Source organism: Oncorhynchus masou, chromosome 28 (assembly GCF_036934945.1).
Source record: "Oncorhynchus masou masou isolate Uvic2021 chromosome 28, UVic_Omas_1.1, whole genome shotgun sequence".
Taxonomy (NCBI): domain Eukaryota; kingdom Metazoa; phylum Chordata; class Actinopteri; order Salmoniformes; family Salmonidae; genus Oncorhynchus; species Oncorhynchus masou.
The window spans coordinates 36,497,572-36,525,246 of record NC_088239.1 but is presented as its reverse complement, the minus strand read 5'-3'; the positions used below and the strand labels follow the sequence as shown (position 1 = coordinate 36,525,246).

The following is a 27,675-nucleotide window of genomic DNA, read 5'->3' as shown; positions in this document are numbered from 1 at the left end:
ATGGCCCAACCCCAATAGGGCTGAAAGCCAATAACCCACTACAATCTAACCTGCAGCACTGTCTACTTAATGCAACGATAGGGAGGTGAACAGAAAGCACCAGGGTTGGGGTCAATTCCATTTCAATTCCAGTCATTTCAGGAGGTACACTGAAATTCCAATTCCCTTCAATGCCTTTCAATGAGGAGAATGTGGAATTGAAATTTGGTTTACATTCTGAATTGAATGAATTTGACCCCAAACCTGGAAAGATCATTCCCGGGATAAGTGACTGTGTGGGGGAAAAATACCACATCATAAAATCAGCGCTAATGCCGCCAGCAAGCATATCCCATATACAGAGATTTCAGTCACCACCACACAGCACAACAACAGATGGACAGATGCTCCTATACACTATAGACTGGCCACCATGCCTTTTGAAGCCAGTGTTGTGGTTAACCTTGTTAAATGGCGATCACATTATTCTTATCATTGTCAATGATTTACAGGTCCACTTGTGAACAGAGTCCCAAATGGAACCCTACTCCCTATATAGTGCACGACTTTTGACCAGACTACAGCCCATAAGTAGTGTACAATATCGGAAATAGGGTGCCATCGCAGACGCACCTGAAGGCAGCCATGATGTGAGCTAGCTAATGTAGGGGACTGTCTGTTACCTTTCTGCGCTACAGTCAGTCAGACAGAAATACACAGACTCAACTCTTAAGTCAGCACATCCACAAGACCGCCCACATCATCTCAACACTATCTGGGGTGGAGGGCAGGGGTGGAGGGCTTCCACTCGGGCCCCGCAACTAAGGAGCCTTACGATGGATGATTTATCCCCTTCATTGGAATTATAACACATTTTAACACACACACCTGACGGTGCCACAGCTGGTAGCACCATGAGTCTCCTCGGAGAGTCACTGAGGCCCCCAATAGTATAACACCAACAACACGATAAATACACAGAAACAATACTCAAAACCAATTAGCAGCCATGGCAAATCACATGAATGAACTAAATCAATATTTTCTAAAAGCCTAGCCTCAACGGATTGCCTCGACCATCTTTCTGATGTAACCTATGCATTCCTTAGGGTCACAACAGACTGCTCTAAGGCCCTTGGATTATATGCACAAAAAGTCAAAGAAATAACATTAGGAGGGTTGAAACAGGAGTAATTTGACTTCTAAATGACCAGGGTGTAGCTTATTATGCTCAGCCCACAGAGAGCAGTAGGTAACAAGGGAGGGGAGTGAACAGCAATACATGTCCTGTCCAGCAGCCATCTTACCTTTTCCATAAAGGCTACTGTGAGCAGTTAGACCATAGAGATCCTGAATTTTATATAGCTGTATGGATCTCTATGAGTTGGGCTACCTACAGCCATCTTACCTTTTCCATATACTGTGAGCAGTTGGACTCTTGCAGTAAATTGGAAGCTTCCTGTTTGTAATACTCTCCCGTTTTCGTCAGAAATGGCCCTTCGAAGATTTCCTGATAAAACTGAAACACAATAAAAGAGTGTGAGCTGCATAGCGAGTTTAGAGAACACACAGAGTGCACAAACTGTACACCCATGCATAGGCATGGACATGGCTACAGTAGACCAGGGGTCACCAACCGGTCGATCATGATCTACTGGTCAATCTCCAAACATTTCAATAAAAAAAAAACACAGAAAAAGACTTGTGCTCCTACTTTCTCAATTTGTCTTGCGCTGTTGGCGGTTGCGTGCGGGTAGGCAAAGTGTTCCCATTTTGAAAGATTTAAAGTGTTAGGTACAACCTCCGCCTACCCGGATGGCACGGAGAGCATATCAAGTGCACCTATAGGCCTACCGCTGGCCAATCGGATAGTTTAGATTATCGTGTCTCCCTGCAGCTTCCTCAAGTTCACAGCAAAGTTGATTTTGTGAGATTTCAAAAGGTTTAAAACCATGACTAGAGAAAGACTGTCAACGAATACAGCAAAGAGATGCTGTTTTTACGAGTGAGTTTATGTTCAAGTTTTTATTCAACACGTTTATAAGCCATGAAATGCACTTTTCTTTTCTTCCATTCACACTACAACGAGAACTGCAGCTAATAGAGGAACATGAATTTGTGCATGAGGCAATGAGACTCCAGTTTTGCCATCAGCTGAAACTAGTGGTCTCCTTTTTGGTCAGTCTCAGCGGAGGGAGGGAGAGCGGAGGAACGATGAGAGACGGCTCTCCACATCCCTCCACTGAGACTGACCATCAGATGCAGGCACCATCATCCCAGTAAAAACAAAACATGTATTTCAATGTATGCTCCCTCAGCTGTGCCTCACAAGCAATACAACAATTGATCAATTCATTACCGGCGAGATCAAAAACCTCAAGTTCTTTTTTTTTTTTTTACAATTGTCTGAGAAGAACATTGCCTGGGCAATTCAAGCATAGCCAACATGCGGTGATAATGTATTGGACCTATAGCCTAGGCTACTACACAAACCATCAAACACATCCTCTGACCAGTTATCTTCACTCAAGCCATGAACTGAGTCTCTCCATCGGCGGAGAATGTCACTTTCATGGATACCATTTAACATCAGTGTCCAGTATGAAAGAAGTTAAAGGTAGTTTTGTGAGCTAACGTTAACTAGCGTGGAATGTTGTGCCACTCCTCTTCACTGGCTGTGCGAAGTTGCTGGAAATCGGCGGGAACTGGAACACACTGCTATATACGTTGATCCAGAGCATCTCAAACGTGCTCAATGGGTGACATGTCTGGCGAGTATGCAGGCAATGGAAGAACTGAGACGTTTTCAGCTTCCAGGAATTGTGTCCAGATCCTTGTGAAATGGGACCATGCATTATAATGCTGAAACATGAGGTGATGGCGGCAGATGAATGGCACGACAATGGGCCTCAGAATCTCGTCACGATATCTCTGTGCATTGAAATTGACATTGATTAAATGCAATTGTGGTCGTTGTCCGTAGCTTATACCTGCACATACCATAAACCAACAGACACCATGGGGCACTCTGTTCACAACGTTGACATCAGAAAACCGCTCGCCCACACAGCGTCATACACGACTGCCCGGTACAGTTGAAACCAGAATTCATCTGTGAAGTGCATACCTCTCCAGCGGCAATCGAAGGTCAGCATTCCCCAAATTAATTTGGTTACGACGCCAAACTGAAGTCAGGTCAAGACGCTGGTGAGGACCACGAGCACGCAGATTAGCTTCCCTGAGACGGTTTCTGAGTTTGTAGCGTAATTCTAAGATTGTGCAAACCCACAGGTTCATCAGCTGTCCGGGTGGCTGGTCTCAGACGATCCCTCAGATGAAGTCGGATGTGGAGGTCCTGGGCTGGTGTGACTACACACCGTCTGCGGTTTGAGGCCGGCTCGATGTACTGCCAAATTCTCTAAAACGACGTTGGAGGCGGTTTATGGTAGAGAAAGGAACATTAAATCCTATGGCAATCATTCTGGTGGACATTCCTGCTGTCAGCATGTTAATTGCACGCTCCCTCAAAACTTCAGACATCCATGGCATTGTGTTGTGTGACAAAACTGCACATTTGACAGTGGCCTTTTATTGTCCCCAGCACAAGGTGCACCTGTGTAATGGTCATGCTGCTTAATCAGCTTCTTGACATCCCACTAACAGCGATGTAAACACATTTCTGAAAAACTTTTAGAAAATACACTTTTTGTGCTTATGGAGAATGTCTGGGATCTTTTATTTCAGCTCATGAAACATGGGACCAAAACTTTACTTGTTGTGTTTATATATTTTTTAGTGTACATTACCATTGAAGTTATTGCATCACAATACCAGGCAGCCATTGCGAGAGCACCCAGGACTTTACTAGCCTGGTTGCCATCTCTATTCAGCTATTACATTCCACTCGTCACTCCTGTCATTAGCCAAAGAAATAGGCCTTTCGGCAATCTTCAAATATGAACATTCTATCATTAATGAGCCCCTGATTCGATAACCCTACAGCTATCATCCAATCACAATGTTTATGCAAATCAGACTGATCAGAAATCAACTTAATACATTTGATTGGAAAAATGAGGCATTCTGGAGCAATACATTTCAGTGTAAACAAACACTGGGTGCGGAGGATTCACGTTTATTGTTTTTTGAACACCAGCCAATGTGATCACATCACACCAGAGAAGCTTTCGCCATTCAAACTTCCCCGTCAGTTCATTATAAACACTGTAGCCTATTTTATATATAGACAAAAACAAATAATATAGACAAAAACAAATAACAATTAAATATATATTAATGATTATTTTCCCCATTAAAAACACTCTTACATATCTGCCTAGGTTGGAACTGTTGCTGTTAAAATACAATAAATCATCTTCATTCTGAACTGGAATAAACTGATTTATCACATCACACAGATGTAGACTAGAAAACACACACACACACAGTCATAATGAGAGCTTGTCTATATTCTGGGCTCTGTTTTTGAGGTCATGAAGAGCCTTGAAACTGTTTCAATACTTGTTTTTTTAAGTATGTCAAAGTTGAGAACCCTGACTCGCATAGGTATGTGGTGCCAAATTGGACCAGAACATCTACTGCTTTCTCAGTCAGGCAGGAGACCGCTTCCTGCTGTAGATGAGCAACCCAGAACTGTGTGAGTGTTTGCCTCAAAAAGCATCTTGCTTCAATCAGGCTATACCAGTTCAGTTCAAACGTATTATACCAGTTCGACAAAACGTATTATTGTATTTTAACAGTTCCATCCTAGACTTGTTTTCAACAATCACTTCTACAGTAAGATGTACAGTAGGCCTGGTCATTTTTCATCTCATCTGTACTGTTGCTAGGGTTGCACTATCAGAAGCTAGCTTGCTTTGGCGAATGTTAGCTATCAGCTGTGTAGAAGGCCAGGGGATTGTTTGAAAGAGATACTGACATTTACTACTATGAGAGTTAGTTAGTACTCCCTTATTTCCGCTTATCATCAACTGTTATAAAATGACAACAATGCCTTGCTAGTTGACTAACTCACTGTCGAAGCACTGTTTCCTGAAGCATTCTGCCCTGTTCTGAAAGAACTCCCTGGGTTTACCATCATGCTGTGGATGTTTGGTCAGGACGTGTCGTTTTATTAATTTGTTTGTTATGAGAGACTCATTACTTCCCTGTACAAAACATTGTGGACACTCCTCGTTATATGTTTATATGAACGAGAGAGAAACTCATCGCTGTATATGCGTTTCATGACAATTGAGCTCAGTCAGAACTTGTGGCTAGCATGACTCCATTTCATGACAGCGGTGAGTGATGGCGAGTGGGAATAACAAGACAGTGGCTTGAATGACAGCGCTGCATTGTGTGTGTTGCGGAGCGATCTTCAAGAAAACTGCAGAAAAAAAGATCAGGTAAACCGCAAAGCAAACTAAGCAGAGACGGCTGCTAAGCAGAGACGGCTACTACGCAGAGAGAGCACTGAACAGAGAGAGCACTGAACAGAGAGAGCACTGAACAGAGAGAGCACTGAACAGAGAGAGCACTGAACAGAGAGAGAGCAGATGCACTTGGCCATATCAATTCCAGTAATTAATTCAATAATAATAAATGTACTCTGACATGTCGTGACCCACTTTGGATAGCGACCCATACTTTAAGAAAGGCTGTATTAAAGTAACGATGGACTGTCATTTCTCTTTGCTTATTTGAGCTGTTCTTTCCATAATATGGACTTGATCTTTTACCAAATAGGGCATTCTTCTGTATACCACACCGACCTTGTCACAACACAACTGATTGGCTAAAACGCATTAAGAAGGAAAGAAATTCCACAAACTTTTAAGAAGGCACGTTGAAATGTTAATTGAAATCCATTCCAGGTGACTACCTCATGAAGCTGGTTGATATAATGCCAAGTGTGTGCAAAGCTGTCATCAAGGCAAAGAGTGGCTACTTTGAAGAATCTCAAATATAAAATGATTTTGATTTGTCTAACACTTTTTTGCTTACTACATGATTCCATGTGTTATTGTTATTTCATAGTTTTGATGTTTTCACCATTATTCTACAGTGTAGACAATAGTACAAAATAAAGAAAACCCCTCAAATGAGTAGGTGTGTCCAACATTTTTAATGTTGGACACATATAATATATAATATATACACACACACACACACACACACACACACACACACACACACACACACATACACACACACACACACACAGTGGGGCAAAAAAGTATTTAGTCAGTCACCAATTGTGCAAGTTCTCCCACTTAAAAAGATGAGAGGCCTGTACTTTTCATCATAGGTACACTTCAACTATGACAGACAAAATGAGAGAAAAAAATTCCTGAAAATCACATTGTAGGATTTTTAATGAATTAATTTGCAAATGATGGTGGAAAATAAGTATTAGGTCAATAACAAAAGTTTCTCAATACTTTGTTATATACCCTTTGTTGGCAATGACAGAGGTCAAACCTTTTCTGTAAGTCTTCACAAGGTTTTCACACACTGTTGCTGGTATTTTGGCCCATTCCTCCATGCAGATCTCCTCTAGAGCAGTGATGTTTTGGGGCTGTTGCTGGGCAACACGGACTTTCAACTGCCTCCAAAAATTTTCTATGGGGTTGAGATCTGGAGACTGGCTAGGCCACTCCAGGACCTTGAAATGCTTCTTACGAAGCCACTCCTTCATTGCCCGGGCGGTGTGTCCTTGCTGATGGAAGGAGGTTTTTCACTCAAAATCTCACGATACATGGCCCCATTCATTCTTTCCTTTACACGGATCAGTCGTCCTGGTCCCTTTGCAGAAAAACAGCCCCAAAGCATGATGTTTCCACCCCCATGCTTCACAGTAGGTATGGTGTTCTTTGGATGCAACTCAGCATTCTTTGTCCTTCAAACACGACGAGTTGAGTATTTACCAAAAAGTTCTATTTTGGTTTCATCTGACCATATGACATTCTCCCAATCTTCTTTTGGATCATCCAAATGCTCTCTAGCAAACTTCAGACGGACCTGGACATGTACTGGCTTAAGCAGGGGGACACATCTGGCACTGCAGGATTTGAGTCCCTGGCGGCATAGTGTGTTACTGATGGTAGGCTTTGTTACTTTGGTCCCAGCTCTCTGCAGGTCATTCACTAGGTCCCCCCGTGTGGTTCTGGGATTTTTGCTCACCGTTCTTGTGATCATTTTTACCCCACGGGGTGAGATCTTGCGTGGAGCCCCAGATCGAGGGAGATTATCAGTAGTCTTGTATGTCTTCCATTTCCTAATAATTGCTCCCACAGTTGATTTCTTCAAACCAAGCTGCTTACCTATTGAAGATTCAGTCTTCCCAGCCTGGTGCAGGTCTACAATTTTGTTTCTGGTGTCCTTTGACAGTTCTTTGTTCTTGGCCATAGTGGAGTTTGGAGTGTGACTGTTTGAGGTTGTGGACAGGTGTCTTTTATACTGATAACAAGTTCAAACAGGTGCCATTAATACAGGTAACGAGTGGAGGACAGAGGAGCCTCTTAAAGAAGAAATCTTGCTTGTTTGTAGGTGACCAAATACTTATTTTCCACCATAATTTGCAAATAAATTCATTAAAAATCCTACAATGTGATTTTCCTGATTTTTTTTGTCTGGTACAAGCAACTTGTCTGTCATAGTTGAAGTGTACCTATGATGAAAATTACAGGCCTCTCATCTTTTTAAGTGGGAGAACTTGCACAATTGGTGGCTGACTGAATACTTTTTTGCCCCACTGTATATACATACATACATTAGGCCTGGCTTGCAGTCGGTGTTCCAATTCATCCCAAAGGTATTTGATGGGGTTGAGGTCAAAAACACCTGCTCGTTTAATGACAGACTGACCAGGTGAAAGCTAAGATCCCTTATTGATGTCACTTGTTAAATCCACTTCAATCACTGTAGATGAAGGGCAGAAGATAGGATAAAGAAGGATATTTAAACCTTGAGGCAATTGAGAATGTGTGCCATTCAAAGGGTGAATGGGCAGGACAAAATATTTAAGTGTCTTTGAACGGGGTATGATAGTTGGTGCCAGGTGCAACGGTATGTGTGCTGCAGCGTTTTTCACGCTCAACAGTTTGGATTCAAATAATGCAGTTCAAGCTTTATTTTTTCATCTGTCAGGAAGAATTACAACAAGTACTACAGAGATGGCAAAATAGCCTCAGGGACTGTTCTTAACCACTGCCTTTTCGTGCGCTTTTCAGCACCTGTGGCCTCACCCAGGTGGGTGCTACATGTTCTGCAATGGAGGACCAGTACCTACAGAGGAGCGGGTCCAATGGAGGAACTGACCGTCGGGGAAGCAGATGTGGTGCATTGGTGAAGCAATGTCTTTTTCTCTCTCTCTGCTTGTACCATCAACACACCCTCTGCAGAAGTTACCAATCTTAACTCCCAGCCTTTCATCTGAAGCCAAATGGAGACATTCAACCTTCATCTCTACCATCTCAATTTAAAAGGTGCTGTTTGTTTTGCTTCCTATGCACTTTTAGATTATTTTCTGGAAAAGTTAAATAAATTATTATTATTAGATTCCAACATAGTACAGCTGCTTACCTTCAGAGGAAACTTTTTCTTGTACTGTTCAACATGAACAAAGGAGTTGATAACCCCATGGATTACTTTGTGATTTGGGTCTTCGCCACACCGGTCACTGGAAGAGAAGAACACAAGCTCTATTAGTGATACTATTTCTGTTGAGCATTAACCTGTGCCTAGCTAGAGAATGTAAATAACAGAGAAAAAGGTGACTTGTGGTTTTAAATGACATATCAAAGCAGCGTAACAGTAACCCTGAACTGTATTAGCCTGCTATAACACAGTAATAGATACTGTCAGAACAGAGCGAATGTTCATCCTTTACCTTCACAGAAACAAACCCAGAGATCAAGTCATTATGACAATCACAAACCGCTAAATAGCAGCACTAGACATTTTAGACCTACAGTGCCTTCAGAAAAGTATTCAGACCCTTTGACATTTTTTTCCCCCCTCGTCAATCTAAACATAATACCCCATAATGAAAAAGCAAAAACAAGTTTAGACATTTTTGCTCAAATGAAAACAGAAATATCACATTTACATAGGTATTCAGACCCTTTACTCAGTACTTTGTTGAAGCACCTTTGGCAGCGATTACAGCCTTGAGTCTTCTTGGGTATGATGCTACAAGCTTGGCACACCTGCATTTGAAGAGTTTCTCCCATTCTTCTCTGCAGATCTTCTCAAGCTCTGTCAGGTTGGATGGGGAGCATCCAGGTCTCTCCAGAGTTGTTCGATCGGGTTCAAGTCGGGGCTCTGGCTGGGCCACTCAAGGACATTCCGAGACTTGTCCCGAAGCCACTCCTGCATTGTCTTGGCTGTGTGCTTAGGGTTGTTGTTCTGTTGGAAGCTGAACCTTTGCCCCAGTCTGAGGTCCTGGGCGCTCTGGAGCAGGGTTTCATCAAAGATCTCTCTGTACTTTGCTCCATTCATCTTTTCCTCAAGCCTGACGAGTCTCCCAGTCCCTGCCGCTGAAAAACAACCCCACAGCATGATGATGCCACCACCATGCTTTACTGTAGGGATAGTGCCAGGTTTCCTCCAGGTGTGACTCTTCGCAATCAGGCTAGGTCTGAGAGTCATGTGCTGTCATGTGCCTTTAACTAAGGAGTGGCTTCTGTCTGAACACTCTACCACAAAGGCCTGATTGGTGGAAATATGCAGGGATGGTTGTCCTTCTGAAAGGTTCTCCCATCTCCACAGAGGAACTCTGGAGCTCGGGTTCTTGGTCACCTCCCTGACTAAGGCCCTACTCCGATTGCTCAGTTTGGCCGGGCGGCCAGCTCTAGGAAGAGGCTTGGTGGTTCTAAACTTCTCCCATTTAAGAATGATGGAGGGCACTGTTTTCTTAGGGACCTTGAATGCTGCAGAATTATTTTTTTTGTACCCTTCCCCAGATCTGTGCCTCGACACAATCCTGTCTCGGAGCATTCTAAAAAAAACAGTTTTGGCTTTGTCATTATGGGATACAGATTGATGCGGGATTTAAAAAAAAAATCTATTTAGAATACGGCTGCAACTATGAATGCAAAATTCCAGAAACTTTCAATAAATTCCTTTGTTTTTCCAGATATCCTGGTTAGAGGAATCCAGATTTCCTGCTCATTCGTACCTGATTCCGGGAATCCTCCAACCAGGGATTTCGGGAAAAGCAGGGAATTAATTGAAAGTTCCCGGAATTTTGCAAACCTAGCTGCAACGTACCAAAATGTGGAAAAATTCAAGAGGTCTGCATACTTATCGAATGCACCGTACTTCAAGGCATTTCTTCTCCCAGGCTAGCCCTGCTGAATCCTACTGTACATAAACCATGAACCATGAATATAAACCATGAACCAACTTTTTGATTTCGTTCAGCAGCATCCGGATCAGGACAGCTTGCAGTGGCTCGATCATCAGCTTCCTCCACATGTCAAGTGCTAGCTGAAATGACAAAGTGGGGAGAATTGTATGAGCACATTGTCATGACTCTCCTGTGAAGGTCCAAAGGATCAGGTTACAGTGTATCAGCTCTACAGAACTATCTCTCTCCCGCAGAGAGAGGAGGGATGGATGTGGGGATTTTATGACACCTCACACCCATCAAATTAAGGCAGCAGATGATTTATTTCTTCTCTAGCATGGACGATTGGAATTTCTTTGTGTGCCTTATGAAGAATTTACAGCCCAAAACTAGAACATTAAACCATGGACACGGGGACACTATATTTCATCCTCCAAATGCTGGTAATAATGAGAGGTGGAATATGGAAAATGTATATATCTATTTTGTGATGTCATTAAAAGTTAAAATGAACATGTTATGGCAAACACTAAGTTGAAGCGTTTTCATAATGTGTATATGATGTTTACATTCTTTAAGTTGTGTAGAAAATATCCAGATTAAAGAGAATGTTTTTGTGATGATTAGACAGTGATTGAAGATGTCTATCAATATCATAGTATATTGTGATACCTTGTCTCGTAACTACAGTGGTTGCTCCTTTAAAAGATGCGTCACCTTGTGGGCTGCTGCAGCATTCTGTGACACGTTATCAAATTGTCAGACATTTTTTTCTGTTAATGCGAGTGTTAGTTTGACCATCAGTGGGCATCTTTGAGAAGCATTTGATAGTCTTCCCATATTGGCATTACCAGAGAATTTAAAACCTTTTTTGTAATAACATAGTATATGGGATTGATTTTAAGAAATTTGGCTTAATTAATTTGATTAATATTATGGTGTTTCTATTCCGAGAAAAACAAAAAATGAAACCCTGGCATTGTACAATGTGACGGTCGGTAGTAGGCTACAGCATAAGAGGATTGGAGGATTCTAAATTGCTTGCCTTCATTAGACAACTTTGTTCCAATATTTCTGTAAATCAGTGACATTTATTCCCATAGTAATTTGTTATAGAACCATAACTAAATCAACATCTGCATTTTGAAAGAGCATTTTTGTCATTAACTTATTAACGAAAGCATAATGATGCTGATGAAGAAATACAGTACTGTACAGTACCTTCTTTTAGATTTGGATAATAAAGCATTTAAAGCATTTTGAAGATAAGCCACCTGCATTTGTTTATTAGGCTACTGTGCAGTCTGACAAGTAAACTTGGCCTACAGTACATACAGTATAATACATGGGAAAGTGCTTAAATCCTTACATAAGGGAGAGCAGGCCATGTCTGTACTACAAAATGCAGGCACGCGGAGGCCGGGGTTCAATTCCCTGGCGGGAGGAAGGAGTAGGCTGTCCTTGTAAATAATAATATATGGAAAGGACAATAGTATGGAACGGACAATATGACGCTGTACAACGTGACATCGGCAGTACAGTACTGGGCTATTGAGCTAAAAAATCCCTGTGTTGTGCAGGCAGGGCACGCGGGAGACCGGGGTTCAATTCCCCGATGGTGAGGAAGGAGTAGGCGGTCCTTGTAAATAAAAATGTGTTCTTAACTGACTTGCCTAGTTAAATTCAATCTGGAGTGCCTGGATCATAAATTTAGAGCATTTGTAAATTCAGACCGCACACTGGACGCTCGGGCCAAGGAGTAGGGTTAATTTGAGCGTTCTGGCCTTACAACGGCAGTCAAGCACCTAAGCTAAAGTTGGGTAACTTGCTAGCTACTTCCAGACACAAATGAGACCACTCTGACCATTTTACTAGCCCTAGCAGAGCTGGTTAGGCAGTTTTTGTGTTAACCTGAGAGTTGGTGACTAACTGTGCTGCTGGAAACAAATTTTGTGTCTTTTTGTGGAGAGCAAAACTTTTTTATTTTCAATCAAAAATAATTGTTTTGAAAGCAACTTTTTTACTTTTAATAAAAAAAAGATTTTCTGATTTAATTTTGCTATCAACCACCTTCCATTTTGCCCATTTTTTGAGTGTCAGTTTGGCTACAACCAATACTGTTCAACCTTACTTTCCAACACATAGCGGACACCTACGAAGGACTGTGTGATGATGGCATCTCAGGTAAGCAGCACTGGGCGTTCTTCTTGTCACGCCCTGGCCTTAGTTATCTTTGTTTTCTTTATTATTTTGGTTAGGTCAGGTTGTGACATGGGGGATTTATGTATTTGTCTTGTCTAGGGGTTTTTGTAGATTTTTGGGGTTGTTCGAGGTGTTTATGTAAGTCTATGGTTGCCTGGATTGGTTCTCAATCAGAGGCAGGTGTTTATCGTTGTCTCTGATTGGGAACCATATTTAGGCAGCCATATTTTTGGGTATTTTGTGGGTGATTGTTTCCTGTGTCTGTGCCACACGGGACTGTTTCGTTGCCAGTTCACTTTGTTATTTTGTATACCTGTTCATGTTCAGTTTTTCACATTAAAAACCATGGACACATACCACGCTGCATATTGGTCCGATCCTTGTTTCACCTCTTCAGAGGAAGAGGAGGAAATCTGCCGAGACACTGTCCAACTTCTACATAGCTAGTAGTTAGCACCTACGATTCAGTGTCGGTCATTTGCTTCATAGTCGATATATAATCATATTTCATGACAGTGTAACGGTTAGCTTTTTTTACAGAAGGATGAAAGAACACAATATGTCTGTCAGGGATTGCTATTCTGATATGTCAGATGAAGAGTTAGGGATATTAGTTATGTTTATCTTCCTAAGGCTTCCACTAGATGTCAACAGTATTTAGAACCTGTTTTGAGGATTCTACTCTAAAGAAGGGGCTCATAAGGGCTCTTTGAGTGAGTGGTCTGGCAGAGTGCCACAGCCTCGGTCTGGCGCGCTCACGTGAAAGGTAGCTACGTTCCACTTAATTTGTACAGACAAAGGAATTGTCCTGTTGGAACATTATTGAAGATATATGTTAAAAACACTCTAAAGATTGATTCTAAACATTGTTTGACAAGTTGCTACGGACTGTAACAGAACTTTTTAAAACTTTTCATCTGAAACTAGTGAACGCGCTTGGTGAGTTTAGATTGTGTACTGAACGCGCCAACAAAAGGAGCTATTTTGACATAAATGATGGACATTATCGAACAGAACAAGCATTTATTGTGGACCAGGGATTCATGGGAGTGCATTCTGATGAAGACAACACTATTTACCAAGAGAGTTCATCTATATTTTTTGTAGATGTCTATTTATTTTTTGGGTGTGTGTGTGTGCAGGACAGAGGAATAGCAATTCTTACACTATTGTTCAGGAGGAATGGAAAATTGCATGTCAATTCATAAACCATGTGCCATCGCAAAATCTCTTACAAACTATTTTGCAATCTATATGGCTCTTCGCCAATAATCACATTTAGAGGATTGGAGGATTCTAAATTGTTTGTTTAAAAAAAATAATGATATTTTGCAGATGATTACGTTTTCAAGGACATCCCGGCTGGCCAATCCCTCCCCTAACCAGGACGACACTGGGCCAATTGTGCGTCGCCTCATGGGTCTCCTGGTCGCAGCCAGCACGGGTATTGAACCAGCATCTGTAGCAACAATGCAGTGTTTTAGACCGCTGCGCCAATCGGGAGGCCTCATTCACAAAGTTTTTAACGCGGCTCAATTGCTTTGCACAAAGTGTCAAAATACAGAGAGGTGCTGGCAAGAGTATATTGTTCTGCTAATAGCCCATAATGTCTTGACATGCACAAGAGATGGTGGTAATCCAGGTAATCCAGTTCAGGATAACCAAAACATTTCTTTATTAAAGACGATCAGAAGGAATGTTGGTACTTATTTATTTAGAGGCTATATGACTGCACCATCAACATGATTATTTAGCAGACATCACTTGCTTATATTCAGTCAACACATATATTTTAAGAATATCATGAAATATAATTGAACATTTTAATTTATCTTAGTAAGTAATACTGATGAGTAGTAACAAAAAAAGTGCATTTTTCCAGGTGTGCACATGCAGTACAGAGGAATAGCAATTCTTACACTATTGTCATAAATTCAATCACCTTCTTCATCCTCATCATTCAGTTCATTGAAATTCAATTTTGAAGTTGTGCATAATTATCCATTTCTATTTGGTTTATGTCGCCCATTCATTGTCAGTTAGAGACACAGGGGACCCAAAAGCATGATCAGTGCTCTAACTCCCCCTTGCGCTGGTCTGGAGCAATGAAGCTGTGAAGCAGGGTACCGTACTAAACCACAAATTACCTCTAAATCCCACAACATAATCTCAGAACTTTTAGTTGAGCAACCACTGTTCACTGTTCTCTCTGCTAGTGCACGGCAAGCGGTACCGGAGCGCCAAGTCTAGGTCCAAAAGGCTTCTTAACAGCTTCTAGCCCCAAGCCATAAGACTCCCGAACAGCCGATAAAATTGCATTGTCCCAATACTGCTACTCTGTTTATTATCCATGCATAGTCACTTCACCTCTAACTACATGCACATATTACCTCAATTACCTCCACTAACCTGTGCCCCCGCACATTGACTCTGTACCGGTACCCCCTGTATATAGCCTCGCTACTGTCATTTTAATTTTTTTTAATTTGTCATTTTGAGTTTATTTGAGTAAATACTTTAACACTTAAATTTCTTAAAATTGCATTGTTGGTTAAGGGCTTGCAAGTAAGCATTTCACTGTAAGGTCCACGCCTGTTGTATTCGGCGCATGTGACAAATACAATTTGATTTGAAACTGATATGTTGTGACATTTATACTGGATAACTGAGATTGTAAGTACTGAGATATGATTGGAGACTTACCTCTCCTATCTCCATAAGTGGTTCGTTCATGTCAACCCCTCCGTAGCCATACTGCAAGTCTGCCTCTGTCAGTTTGTTCTTCTTGATGAACTGTGTGTTGAGGTACCTATATTAGAGAGAAGGGAGAGAAAGAGCATTACACAACATAATATTAAAATAACAACAAGTCTGTTATTAATCTAGAGTTGTCGCAAAGTATTGGTAAGACTAGCTAGCTATGGTCAACCAATAACACAATACAGATTCACTAGTGTGTGAATGGCCAAGATCCCAGGGCCAATCAGACCACAGAGAGAGAACGTAGACAGATACAGTCAGGCAGACAGACACGCTAGCTCTGAAGGCTGTCATCAGACTGATCTGACCCGGGCTCTATCTACATTCTACATGACAAGTTGTTTTCACAGCTGTGCTGTCTATTTGGCATTAGCAGGACAGACAGTGATGACAAGAGATATGAACTCAAGTTCATATATACAAAATCCTGGGACGACAACATGCTAAATGACCCTTAAAAAATGGTTGAAAGGAGCTTCTTGTAAGAAATGCTGATATCCAAAGATGTCACTGTGGTGTGAGTTAATTTCCCAAAACATCTGCCAATGTGACATATGAAATATCTGTAAATATCTAAAAGCGGCAGTGTTCTTTACACATGGTGCCAATCTCAGACTATATCAGAAATTAAAATTGGCTGAGGGATAAGCGCCAGCTACCCAATAGCAGTACATTTGGATCGGTTTGGGGTCCCGCGGACCGATCCACTCATATATTAAACATTTGAACTGGGACCGATGCGTATCAGTGAATCGTTACATCCCTCTAAAACACCTCAACTTTTGACTACTGATGCATCCTCCAGTGTCGAACTGCATGTAACTGTGTTGACAGTCATTGATCTACAAGTAATTTTGTCTCATCAAACTGCCCGCTGTGCCCAGCTTCACGAGTTAGGCAGCTTGTTCCTGATCTTGCACATCTGTGCGGCACATTCCGCATTCAAATGCTAAAATGGCTTGCGTGATATTACACTGTATTAGTTGAGTGGCAACCTAAGTAATTTGCATATATGCACTATTGAAAATGTTGTTTTACTGGAACAAAAGTAAGCTATTGCAGACAACTCTCCTCTTGCTATACTTGCTCAAAGGGGCTTGCAATAGATTTTTATTTGTTTGTTCTGGTTCACCATCAGCAATAGTTTTGGTAGTTTTGCTTTAAACAATCAGTGTATTTGGTCTTTTTTTTTTATATATAGGGTAAAGTTGATAATTTCATATGGAGGACAGCAATAACTTTTGTGAGGCGCACTGCATGGCCAAAACAAGAGGAAAAGAAAAGACACTCAGGAAAAACTTAAAACCATTTGATTTTGAGATGGGGGTAAAATCCAAAATTGTGCTATGTATTCATTGGTTATGTCATAGTTAGATTGTAAATTATAAATATTGAAACATTACTTGCTCAAATACAATCTGCAAAAATGACAAGTTAATTAGTGGGTGATAGTGATTTCAGAACCAAAGTGGGGGGACAATACAATAAACAAAGGCTAGTTTGCCCCCCACCGCCCCAATCTGATAGTCGTGTGGTAGATGCCTCTCTCTTATGGCTAAGCTCAGGTGCCGACAAAGTGCGCGCACGGACGCACACACAAGTCAGCTCAGACAGATCCAGCTCGGAGAGGCCCAGCTCATGAGCTATATCAGCAGCAGACTTTTAGTTAGAATGGAAAATTCATGTTTATGCAAAAAAAATGTTAGCGCATCAAATCTCTCTCTAATCAAACCAAATTAATTCAAACTAAAACGTATCGTTCCTGTATCATATAGAAGAACATATACGTATCGAATCACCAAGACAGAAAAAGATGCACATCCCTAACATTACCTGTACAAGCAATCCATGTAATCTGCTCCCTTGCTGTACTCCTCCCAGTATCTGTGGTACATCACTAAAACCTTCTCCTCAGACTCCAGAACTTTCTGAAATTACAGATTAGAGACCCAATATCAGTTTATTACCTTGGCACTTCAATGACAAGCAGACAACAAATACAACTATTAGGCTATCCGAAGCTGAGCAATGGGAAATTAGTCAATTGTGTGAAAATGGCATTATGAACTAACATTCAGTAGATAACAGATCTAATATATTTTCCCCAAATGATGAAACGTATTTACCTTGTACAACTGTCTGACATGGTTCTCCAAGAATACCTTGGTCTCTGTGTACAATCTTTCACCCAAAGGTTCTGGGTATGCAACACACAAGGCATAGATGTCACTGATTTTAGAGTAAAGGAGTCCAACACATTCATCTGTAACACTGAGGAAAAAAATCATGCAGACAATTTATTTTCTACTGGAAAATCATTAAGTGAACTTGAGAATTTCCTAAAGTTAAACCTTAAAGGGATACTTTGGGATATGTACTTCCACAGAGTCAGATTAACTTGTGGATACCATGTTTAGGTCTCTGTGTCCAGTATGAAGGAACTTGGAGGACATTTTGCAAGCCGATGCTAACTAATGTTAGTGCAATGGCTGGAAGTCTATGGGTATGTGCTAGCAGATACCCGTAGACCTACAGCCATTGCGCTAATACTAGATAGCATTGGCTTGCACAACTACCTCTAACATTCTTTATACTGGACACCAACCACGTTTCCAAACACCATTTAATGCAAGTAACCATATCACCAACCATATCGTATAAAAAAAATCACGACAGCTGTGATGGAAACAGGAAGTTTTGGTGTAATTTGTTCATCCGACATGGTGTGATCTTTTTGTGACGGGAAATTAATTATGCAGGAAATGGCAGTGGAAATGCCTTTATGCACAAATATTGATATAATAACCACCATATCAAAGCAAATTTGGAGTCTTGCGATGTTCTGGTTTGTGGTCCTCCTCCTACAACTCTGGAAACCATGCAGTTTATTAGGCTACAAATTAAATAAATTATGGTGAACTTCACAGGGTAGTGAAAGTGCACAGTGATCTTGCTCCTTCTATCCAATAAATACTGAGGGTCTCATTCTGGTGACATGATGATTGATTATAGACTGCAGTTTGACAAATACTCTCGCGCTTATCCATAATAATCTAATGTAGACTAGAGGCCCCGAACAGCCTACCGGCACTGTATCTGTGAGCTGTTGGTTAGAGTGCAGGTGCCAAGACCAGAGTAGGTACATTTGCTATTTAAGGCAAATGTTTGTGACAAAACTATCGGAGTTTAAAATGCGATGGAAACACATTGAACTTTAGATTTTTATTTGGTATATGAAAACGTAACCGAAAAAGTACATTGTTGTGTGCACTACATCATCATGCAATGATTTTTGTCCGCAACAAGTCCATTTGGTGGAAACATACCACTGGTGGGAAAATGCACATATTTTATTTATGGGGATTCTAGAACATTCACGTTAAAATCTGTCAGCAATTAGATGGAAACCTAGTTAAAGACATAAAAATGGTATCCACAAGGTCATCTGACTCTGGGGAAGATAAAGTAGATAAAGGGCCTCATTGTCCAAATCCTGAAGTATCCCTTTAATGGCTTGACTATGTAAGCACAGATCCATGGCATTTTAGCCTACTAAATCAATGGCAAACTAAACCACAAAACGCAGAAAGTTCAGAAACTCATAAAAACTATTTTTCTAAAGAGCTGAAACAAGGTAGGATACGAAAATCTGTCGTTCCATGTGGCCCTCTCCACATAATCAAGCATCACCACAGCCTTGATTGTCGTCAGTAGCTTGTTCCATGTTTCATCAAAGTCCACCACCCGCGGCTTCAAGGACATCGTACGGCTTCTTCTTCAGGCTGATGTAAAGAGGTAAAAAAAGCATGGTTATTGGTGTAATTGGACAGTACTGGAATATTGGAGCAAAGTGTTTAGAATTATAAAAGCAAATTATTCATGTATGGATGTTGAATCAAGTAACTGTTAATACACTATGCCAAATGTAATCAATCCAACTACAATTAGGAATGATCTTTCCTCTTCAGGTTTGATAAACTGTTACATAATGTCTCAATAATTAAACAATACTTGGGCATACAGATTATTTAAAAAAACAGATTATTAAAACAAATAATCATCATTTACTGATCTGCCTGTAGCATAACTCTAACTCTGATTATAAATTCGCAATTACAATCTCAAACACGATGTTGTGATAACAAGGTTATGACTTATTAATTTGTCAAATTTGTCAAAAAGTTTCAGATTGGTTCATAACCTAACTAAAAGACATCTCATGTAAAATGTAAAAATGTGCAGGGGATGATAAATACTACTGTATCTCCTACTCAATATAGTGAAAGCACAAGTTATCACGATCATGTGAGACTGAACGTTACCCCTAAATATAATTACACCTCAACATACAAACAATCTGTTAATAGCTAGCTAGAAGGTTATAAAATGGAATGTTCCACCCTTGTTCACGGGCGGTTGCTAGCAACCTAACGTAGCTTAAGTTAGTTGACAGTGTAAACAATCCATTCGCCAAAATATTAGTCATGCTACCCAAATCAAATATAGCTAGTTAGCGATTTGCTAACAATATGCAGTCATTCGTTGCATTAACGTTAAGTTGAACTGTCACAGGTAACAGGGTGAGTCTAATGCCAACGTTAGATATCCTGCAAGATTTATACAAGAAGGCCTGGCTAGCTGTCTAGCTACTGTAGCTAGTTAGCAGCTATCAATTTCATTCGTCATTCAAACAAGCAAGCTAAAGTTAGATAGCTTGTCAGTTTTGGAGAATATTGCAGCATGCTGCATACATATTTACCTTACTCACTGAAATCACGAACAGTCATATTTTTCTCGAACAATACTACACATTTACTAACTAACCATGCTAGGATGAGGAAGAAGCAACAACATAGCTAGGTAATAGTAGTAGCTGGCTTTGAGATCCAGTTAGCTAGAGCTAGGCACTTAATTCTTGCTAGTAGCGACCGATTTGGGGTAGCTAGGTAAACACGTTTACAACGTCAAATGGAGATTTTCTGTATATACATACCTCTAATAAATATATATACGTGTTATTAAAAAGTCAAGTTTCTCCGCTGTCACAAGCTTGATCTCTCACTTACAGCACTTCCATTTCCATACCTTATGGAATATACCATTGTATCAGCTGTAGGTGTACTGTAATGGAGTCGTTAAGGATGTAGTTGTCATGAGCATTCAGTGTACTCATATTCGACAAATTAAATTTGTAGCGTGCACAATTAAAATATTAATAACCAACAAAAGTCACAATTACAGACGGCGTCGATTCAAAGACTTGTCCGAACAACATTGTAAAGTAAGACCCCTATTTTGTAATGGTGTCGGCGAAAACTACGGGTACCCGTTTGGGAGCTGTGGTAGAGCAAAGAGTCCTTTATGAAAACGAGAACGTTAACGTTTCCTTCATCCATATAAATACAAACTGTGATGTAGAAATACTAAGAGATATGCAGTATTATTCGTGTGATTGGAACGGTTAAGAAACAGTGTACTTAAAAAGTAGTGTGGACTTGATTATTGACTGTTACACTGTAAATGTATTACAGTGCTATTAATATTACAGTACCAGTCAAAAGTTTGGACACACGTACTCATTTAAAGGTTTTTATTTACTATTTTCGAAATTGTAGAATAATAGTGAAGACACCAAATCGATGAAATAGCACATATGGAATCATGTAGTAAGCCATTTGAATGCACAGAGATGCTGTGACAAGATCCTGAGGCCCATTGTAGTGCCGTTCATCCGCCGCCATCACCTCATGTTTCACCATGATAATACACGGCCCCATGTCACAAGAATCTGTACACAATTCCTGGAAGCAGAAAACATACCAGTTCTTCCATGGCCTGCATACTCACCAGACATGTCACCCATTGAGCATGTTTGAGATGCTCTGGATTTATGTGTACGACAGCTTGTTCCAGTTCCCGCCAATATCCAGCAACATCGCAGAGCTATTGAAGAGGAGTGGGACAACATTCCAAAGGCCACAATCAGGCAAAGGAGATGTGTCGTACTGCATGAGGCAAATGGTGGTCACACCAAATACTGACTGTTTTTTATGCACTTAAATACTGTGATATGCAACCTGGAATAAAAATGGAAGAGGACCAGTGCTATATACAGTGGTGAGAACAAGTATTTGATACGCTGACGATTCTGCAGGTTTTCCTACTTACAAAGCATGTAGAGGTCTGTATTTTTTTCATAGGTACACTTCAACTGTGAGAGACGGAATCTAAAACAAAAATCCAGAAAATCACATTGTATGATTTTTAAGTAATTAATTTGCATTTTATTACATGACAAAAGTATTTGATACATCAGAAAAGCAGAACTTAATATTTGGTACAGAAACCTTTGTTTGCAATTACAGAGATCATACATTTCCTGTAGTTCTTGAACAGGTTTGCACACACTGCAGCAGGGATTTTGGCCCACTCCTCCATACAGACCTTCTCCAGATCTTTCAGGTTTCGGGGCTGTCGCTGGGCAAAACGGACTTTCAGCTCCCTCCAAAGATTTTCTATTGGGTTCAGGTCTGGAGACCAGTACGAGGTTGGAGGTTGCTGGCCAAGATCGCACAATACATGGCCCCATCCATCCTCCCCTCAATGCGGTGCAGTCGTCCTGTCCCCTTTGCAGAAAAACATCCCCAAATAATGATGTTTCCACCTCCATGCTTCACGGTTGGGATGGTGTTCTTGGGATTGTACTCATCCTTCTTCTTCCTCCAAACACGGCAAGTGGAGTTTAGACCAAAAAGCTCTATTTTTGCTTGATAAGACCACATGACCTTCTCCCATTCCTCCTCTGGATCATCCAGATGGTCATTTACAGACTTCAGATGGGCCTGGACATGCGCTGTCTTGAGCAGGGGGACCTTGCGTGCGCTGCAGAAAACTAATGGTTTTCTTTCAGACTGTGGTCCCAGCTCTCTTCAGGACACTGACTAGGTCCTGCTGTGTAGTTCTGGGCTGATCCTTCACCTTCCTCATGATCATTGATGCCCCACGAGGTGAGATCTTGCATGGAGCCCCAGAACAAGGGTGATTGACCTTCATCTTGAACTTCTTCCATTTTCCAATAATTGCACCAACAGTTGTTACCTTCTCACCAAGCTGCTTGCCTATTGTCCTGTAGCCCATCCCAGCCTTGTGCAGGTGTACAATTTAATCCCTGATGTCCTTACACAGCTCTCTGGTCTTAGCCATTGTGGAGAGGTTGGAGTCTGTTTGATTGAGTCTGTGGACAGGTGTCTTTTATACAGGTAACAAGTTCAAACAGGTGCAGTTAATACAGGTAATGAGTGGAGAACAGGAGGGCTTCTTAAAGAAAAACTAACAGGTCTGTGAGAGCCGGAATTCTAACTGGTTGGTAGGTGATCAAATACTTATGTCATGCAATAAAATTCAAATGAATTCCTTAAAAATCATGCAATGTGATTTTCTGGATTTCTGTTTTAGATTCCGTCTCTCAGAGTTGAAGTGTACCTATGATAAAAATTACAGACCTCTACATGCTTTGTAAGTCGGAAAACCTGCAAAATCGGCAGTGTATCAAATACTTGTTCTCCCCACTGTAGGAAAATACACATCTCACATCTGTGCCTTTTGCAAGCTACATTTGGCAACATTGTATTTTTTTCCTCTTCAAAGCATACTGGTGAGCAACAATAAAATTTCACTTCTCCAAGACAACCATGAACTCTTCAAGTTCAGTTCTAAGCCCCAGAGATATTTGAAGGATGATTGAATTTACATTTAACTAGGCAAGTCAGAACCTCTTAGAGATCGGGCTACTTTTTTCAACATTCTGTTAAAAATCGCGCAACATTTCAACGTCCTGCTACTCATGCCAGGAATATAGTAGATGCATATGATTAGTATGTGTGCATAGTAAACACTCTGAAGTTTCTAGAACTGGTTCAATGGTGTCTGTGACTATAACAGAATGAGTTCAGTGGTCAAAATCGCCAGAAAACCTGGTCACTAAATCGACGGAGAAAAAATCAATCTGCCAGTCCATGATTTGTCTATCGGAAGGAAAAATACTTAAGGCTGAGAATACAGTTCCTATAGCTTCCACACGATGTCGCCAGTGTTGTGATTTCGATTCAACTAAATCGTTGGTCATCTGAGTAATAGCCACATCCGGTTGTCAAGTCCACAGCTGTAAACAATGGAACCGGAAAAGTTGGCTACGTTTCCCAAACTTGTGCCTATTGAATACAGATCGCTCTGTGATCAATTTGATCGTTTATTAACATTTAGTAATACCTAAAGTTAGATTACAGAAGTAGTTTGAAGTGTTTTGTCAAAGTTTATAGGCAACTTTTTTAATTTTAAAAAATAACGTTGCGTTTAAAAAATGTGTTTTTCCTGGATCTGACGGTCTTCATAAATGGACATTTTGGGTACACAAGGACCGATTTAATCGAAAAAAAAGACCCAATTGTGATGTTTATGGGACATATAGGAGTGCCAACAAAGAATCTCGTCAAAGGTAATGAATGTTTTATATTTTATTTCTGCGTTTTGTGTAGCGCCGGCTACGCTAATTCCTTTGTTTACGTCCCCTTCTGGTATTTCGGGGTGTTTCCTGCTATCAGATAATAGTTTCTCATGCTTTCGCCGAAAAGCGTTACAAATCTGACTCGTTGGCTAGATTCACAACGAGTGTAGCTTGAATTGAGTACCCTGCATGTGAATTTTAGTGAACGTTTGAGTTTTAACGAGTGCTATTAGCATTTGACGTAGCGCATTTTTGCATTTATTGTTGGCAGGGGGTGTGGTTGCGTCCCGGGTGGGCCAGAGAGGTTAACAGTTAAAAGAAGGTGTTTACATCAAACAGTTTGCATTGACTTCTCTCCCCATAGGAATACATTGCCTACACCCCTAAATTCAACCTGAAGCCTATATGGGTTATGAATGCCGTATGAACCTGTCTTCGGTACCAGTCCATCAGGCCACTATGAGGTCTACCTGTGTTGATTCTAAGCTTCCTGGATCAACCGGAAGTGGTTAAAATCACCCTAAAAATGTATATCCTGTGTGGGTCCTGTGTGGCTCAGTCGGTAGAGCATGGCGCTTGCAACGCCAATATATGTGATTAGACAACCCCCATGAACTGTAAATCAGTCATTTTTCCCATAGAATTTCAAAGGGAAACTAAATCACACACACAGCTTGGAAGGAGGGACCCATTGGGGTGCGTAGAGACATACACTGTCTGCATTAGTTAACCTTGTTGGAACTTTTAAAGAACCGTCAGACCTAGAGTTCCGAAACTTTAGAATCCTGTTCTAGACCTCAGGTCGATAGTGCGTGGTGAGTTACGTCGCTCTAGAAGGTTCTCGGACCGAGAAACAGCCTCGTACATTTGCAATGAATTCAATTCATTTTTGCATCACAAAAATGACGACATTTAGAAATGTCCCAGAGTCACAAGACTAGGTGCATTGCGACCGTCTCGGCCCATAGAGACGGAACCCAACGTTTCTCTCCAATAGCTCATTCAAGGACCCCGTAGCAAGTCAGCGAAAAAAGTGGATTTTCAGCACCAATTAGGGTTTTGCTCGGACACCAAATGACCTATCGAGCCGAAACTTGGGATTCGGGGTCGCCTCAGCTAGGCCTACACATAACATCAGAAATGGACCCGCAGCTAGAACGTAACTATGTGTTTTATGTTTTTTATGATTTGAACCGAAGGCGTTGTGAATTTTGGGCCAGCTCTGAAGTATGTGATAGTTGGCTACTAAACGAGTTGGAAAAAGTGGGTTTGGTGTCAGTTTGTATCAGTTTGGTGTCAGAATGATATCTAATTGACTGATGGGCGGTGACTTGCTGGTGACTCTTGTCCATTTGCAATATGTTTAAACAGTGAGGTACCATCACCAAAGTGACATTCTGAAATCAACCCTAACGAGGGATGGAGAGTTACCAGAATCAATGCCCAGCCATTCTGAGTTCATCGGGCCAGACAATTTCGCATTCCTGCACGATTTTTATAGCATGACAAATTCGTGATGGTAAATTCCCATTGAACCATATTGCAAATGCACAGTGACTTTGCAAAAGTGAGAAAACATAAACAAATGGACATAATGAAATCAACACAACGAGCGATGGAAAGGAGCAACTATCACTGCCAGGCCATCCTGTGTTCATCAGGCCAGTCAATTTTGCATTTCTGCATGATTTTTGAGCATGCCAAATTCATGATGGTAAATGCCCATTGAAACATATTGATTTAATAGTGAAAAAACATCACCAAATGGACATGATGAAATCAACACAACGAGTGATGGAAGGGAACAACTATCACTGCCCGGCCATCCTGTGTTCATCAGGTCAGTCAATTTTGCAATTCTGCATGATTTTTGAGCATGCCAAATTCGTGATGGTAAATGCCCATTGAAACATATTGCAAATGCACGTGCAATAGGAGGTGATGCGAGCCTTAGGGGTGAGTAACAGTAGAGAGAAGCGGCTGGCCAAATTGGTTAGCAGAAGGGCTCTCCTGTACTCCCTGGATGTCCTTAAGGACTTCTACAGAGTGGATGGGGTGACGGTGGACTCGGATGATGAGAGCGAAGATGATCATTCCGCGGCCTGGTAGGAGACTATCAGGAGGTGCCCATCGAAAGATGGGGGCATCTTCACTATGGAACCTAAACTCGACCATGCGCTTGATCAAAGTTGCCATGACCGCCACAATTCGAACGAAACCCTAGCTTGCTAGGAGATCCAGGGGGAGCTTGGCCCCTGGAGCATCGAGACGGTTGAAGCCCCTCCACAGCTTGCTGGGAGAAGGCGACATTGACGAGTCGCGATGTACAGAAGGAATACCTAACAGTGTTGGGTAGAGAGAGCCAAGAAAAGCTTAAGTAGGCCGGAGAGAACATGCCAGGAAGGATTGACCTGGTAAGTAGATAAGGTGAGTGAAAAACCCTGGAGCAGCAGGTACCAACGGAAGCTAGGAAGTCCCAGAAGGGTGAGAAAAGTCCTGAGAGGCTGATTATATCAGGCTCCATGAAGGCAGAAGGCCACACATGAAGAAGCAGATTACTAGAGTGACTGCTCATTCGAGGAAGGGTTTTTACAATATACTACATATAGGCAAGGTAAGTTAGATAGGTATATTAAAGTCAAAAAGGCTCCTTTGGCATAGAATAAAAGTAGCAAGGTAAGGAAGACCTGTTCCCCTAAACAGGCAAGTAATCTGAGAGTGATGGTACGGAATCCAGCCTGCTGGATTGGGAAGTCCATGACACTGGGAACGGCTGACTAAGCGTTTTGCAGTGCCAGTCTGATCACAGATAGATGTGACGAAACAAAAGCTTGCGTTCCCTGCTTGCTTGGTCAGCTCTGAACCGCGTGGTTCGAATCGAACGCTGCCTGCTAAGAGTGAACATTAAATGGGGATGGCCGGTGTCCAGCAGTTATGTACTACCAGGTCTCAGGCTAGCCTGAGGTGGGACTCTACACGTCATGGTGGGAGCTCTCTCCACGCTCCTCGGAGCACGAAGTGGAATGGCATGTGTCTGACCATTAGCTGGCACTACCAGGCCTCAGGCTTGCCTGAGAAAGGAAACCTCACACATTATATGTGTGTTTGTCCCCCCTACATTCAGAGACTCATGGCAGAGACAACCTAATAGGCCCTGCGGCGATAGGGCATTGCAAGGAGGCTCATGTCTTGGGTGTGAAAGGCATGGGGGTCAGTGGTAAGTGAAGTGTCAGAGTAGTACTTCTCTATTTAGAGGAGGCGTGGCACGGGATCTACAACTGACACCTCCACGACCAGGGATTTGCCGCAGACTCGCCTATAGGGAGCCTGGGATCCCACTGGGTGAAGTCACTAGAAGAAATTCGATGAGGCGAGCCCACCGGAGCATTCACACTCAAATCACCTTAGGGTTGACTGTGGCCACCTCACTATTTCAAATCACCAGTTGCACAGAGGTGTATCCTAATCCGCATCAACACAACTATTTTAAACAGTCCATAAAGCACTCAGGACGGCCCCCATTGATAGAGGGCCGTAGTAGGGTGTTTAATGTCTGCGCGGCTTCACCGGCGCTTCGGCGATGAAGCAGCGTAGCTCCCGGAAGCCTCCCTATTCTTAAACCTTTGTCTTTGAACTATGGCCTGGCGCTCTGGCGAAGTGCGGGTGGGGGAAAGGAGGGCAACCTCCCAATCTCTGCCTAGCCACTGGCCTCTGCGTGCAATGAAAAACAAGAGTACAACTCTTAGCGGTGGATCCCTCGGCTCGTGCGTCGATGAAGAACGCAGCTAGCTGCAAGAACTAATGTGAATTGCAGGACACATTGATCATTGACACTTCGAATGCACTTTGCGGCCCCAGGGTCCTCCTGGGGCTACGC

General features: G+C 41.7%; 1 protein-coding gene and 1 non-coding gene across 5 annotated transcripts in view; one reads left to right on the top strand and one right to left on the bottom strand.

Moving 5' to 3' along the window:
- The window catches only part of LOC135517546 (cullin-2), a 38,841-nt gene extending 18,459 nt beyond the window's left edge, over nucleotides 1-20,382 (bottom strand). For all 4 annotated transcript variants that reach the window (XM_064941952.1, XM_064941954.1, XM_064941953.1 and 1 more), the window contains exons 1-8: nucleotides 20,289-20,382; nucleotides 18,939-19,077; nucleotides 17,422-17,524; nucleotides 17,129-17,223; nucleotides 15,239-15,344; nucleotides 10,391-10,473; nucleotides 8,566-8,662; nucleotides 1,388-1,498 (exon numbers count right to left, since the gene is read on the bottom strand). In XM_064941952.1, the coding sequence (XP_064798024.1) occupies nucleotides 1,388-1,498; nucleotides 8,566-8,662; nucleotides 10,391-10,473; nucleotides 15,239-15,344; nucleotides 17,129-17,223; nucleotides 17,422-17,524; nucleotides 18,939-19,057 (714 nt within the window). In that variant the 5' untranslated portion in view covers nucleotides 19,058-19,077; nucleotides 20,289-20,382. The remainder of the gene's footprint in view (nucleotides 1-1,387; nucleotides 1,499-8,565; nucleotides 8,663-10,390; nucleotides 10,474-15,238; nucleotides 15,345-17,128; nucleotides 17,224-17,421; nucleotides 17,525-18,938; nucleotides 19,078-20,288) is intronic.
- Nucleotides 20,383-27,535: 7,153 nt separating this feature from the next.
- Nucleotides 27,536-27,675, top strand: part of LOC135518665 (5.8S ribosomal RNA) — a 154-nt gene continuing 14 nt past the window's right edge. Inside the window, exon 1 of the ribosomal RNA XR_010452204.1 lies at nucleotides 27,536-27,675. This exon is cut by the window's right edge and continues 14 nt beyond it. This is a non-coding gene — a ribosomal RNA (5.8S ribosomal RNA).